We start from the raw sequence: 1,732 nt of genomic DNA, 5'->3' as shown, positions 1-1,732 counted from the left end.
ATTAAAGTTATAGGCATTTACATATGTAAAACCACAGTGTCAAACATTCTGTAAAACTTTAAATTTTAAAACTATTTCTTAACAATAAACCCGTATATAAAGCGTATATAAATGCTACTGACATTCATATATTAACCTCAGGTTTTCAAGCAGTATGAAATATAACACAAAGATCAGCCTCTACAGTGGACTTCAAATTACAAAAAAAAAACACATAAAGTGAACACAATTTCCTCTGAAACAAGTAGAGATTTCAGAGAATACTGTTCTTGAGACGCATTACTTTTGCACTGGGTTTCAGTCCATCAAGTTCAAGAAACAGCTTCTGAAACACTTCACAGGTATATTTAAGTTCCTTGGGGTAACTCAGATTCAGAGCATAGCACCTTGAGATATCCATTCCATTCAGGATTGTGATGCCCTCATCCACAATGGTTGCCGTCTTGTGGTCAAATCCTGAAGTAGGTTGATCACCGATGATGGCAATTGTCATCACTTGCCTTTCAATGTCTGCCTCAAACTCTTGTGTGTTCTTGTAAAGCAAGAGAAAATATAGATTAGCATGTTAGAGCTAATGAATTGGATGATTATTGCTGATTTTTAAAGTTAATCTTACTTAATTCAGTTAATCACTGGAAACTTTGTTTTATTTGAACTTTAACTCTATTTTAACTTTTTTATTTTGTATTTTATTTTAATGACCATGCCACTCAGCTACTCAAATGGCCAAAATAGGTTGCATCAATAAGTAACGATCAAAATTTATTTTATCATAAAAATAATAGTAAGTTTCATGAAATAATTCAAATGGTTAAGTGAAAAGCAACAGCCATGCACATTTTTCCAAGTCTTTTTCCATACATCTCTTTATTAAACTAAATAGCCCATTGTTATGATATCACTGACCTGGGTAGAGCCAGTGTGTGGCCAGTGTAATATACCTAAAAACTGAACTGAAAGAGAGTAGTGCAGGAGCACGTTGTTGCCCTGTGTTTACACTGTGCCAATGGAAGATTTAATTTTATTTTCAAGATGTTGTAATACTCACAGCAAACTCATTGAAAAGGTCCTCTTCTTGATGGACAACAAGACAGCGGATAGCTACTTCTCTCCGTACTTCAATTGTATTGTGCTATTTAATAAAAATGAAAAAAGAATCAAGAGAAAGTGCCAACAGTAAATAAATATACTTTAATCTGAACAGATGACTGACAACAACTTGACATTTTAAACACAAATCTAAATTATTCTAGTGTGATGGTCTAAATAATTTACAATACCTCGAGAAGCATGATCTTTCTGATTCTTTCTCCTTTAGCTCCTCCCTTTGATAAGGCCAGGTCCATCAGTTTTGGGGTACACTTGTCAAGTTTGGCCATAAAGGTGGCTTCAGGACTTACAATGGTTATTCTCTTGAATTCTTCATTTATCTGTATAAAACAGGAATGGAAGAACATTTCATATGTAACATCAAATGTGTGTTTTGGTTTCAAATTTACACATTTTACACCCCAAACCCATTTTTAGATATGGGCCAACTTAACAAAATACTGATCAGCCTAGAATAGTACATTTGCATTAACTGTTTATGCAAATCTCAGCAACCAGTAGATATTCGTAATTCTGGGTGATGCCAGCAGATTCACTGAATGATAATTTAACAGTAATTTACTGTATGCCTTTAAGTGCAGGAAAAATAAAATACTAATTTTAGGTTGCATAACAACAGTGA

General features: G+C 33.5%; 1 protein-coding gene across 1 annotated transcript; it reads right to left on the bottom strand.

Moving 5' to 3' along the window:
* Positions 1-253: 253 nt before the first annotated feature.
* Positions 254-1,379, bottom strand: LOC306849106 (uncharacterized protein; the record flags this gene model as incomplete). Its single annotated transcript, XM_079383955.1, has 3 exons — positions 254-532; positions 1,049-1,132; positions 1,281-1,379. 3 exons carry the CDS (start codon positions 1,377-1,379, stop codon positions 254-256), a joined length of 462 nt encoding a protein of 153 aa, XP_079240081.1.
* Positions 1,380-1,732: the final 353 nt, after the last annotated feature.

Source organism: Barbus barbus (assembly GCF_936440315.1).
Source record: "Barbus barbus genome assembly, chromosome: 29".
In the NCBI taxonomy this organism is placed as follows: Eukaryota; Metazoa; Chordata; class Actinopteri; order Cypriniformes; family Cyprinidae; genus Barbus; species Barbus barbus.
This window is presented reverse-complemented; position numbering and strand designations above follow the sequence as displayed.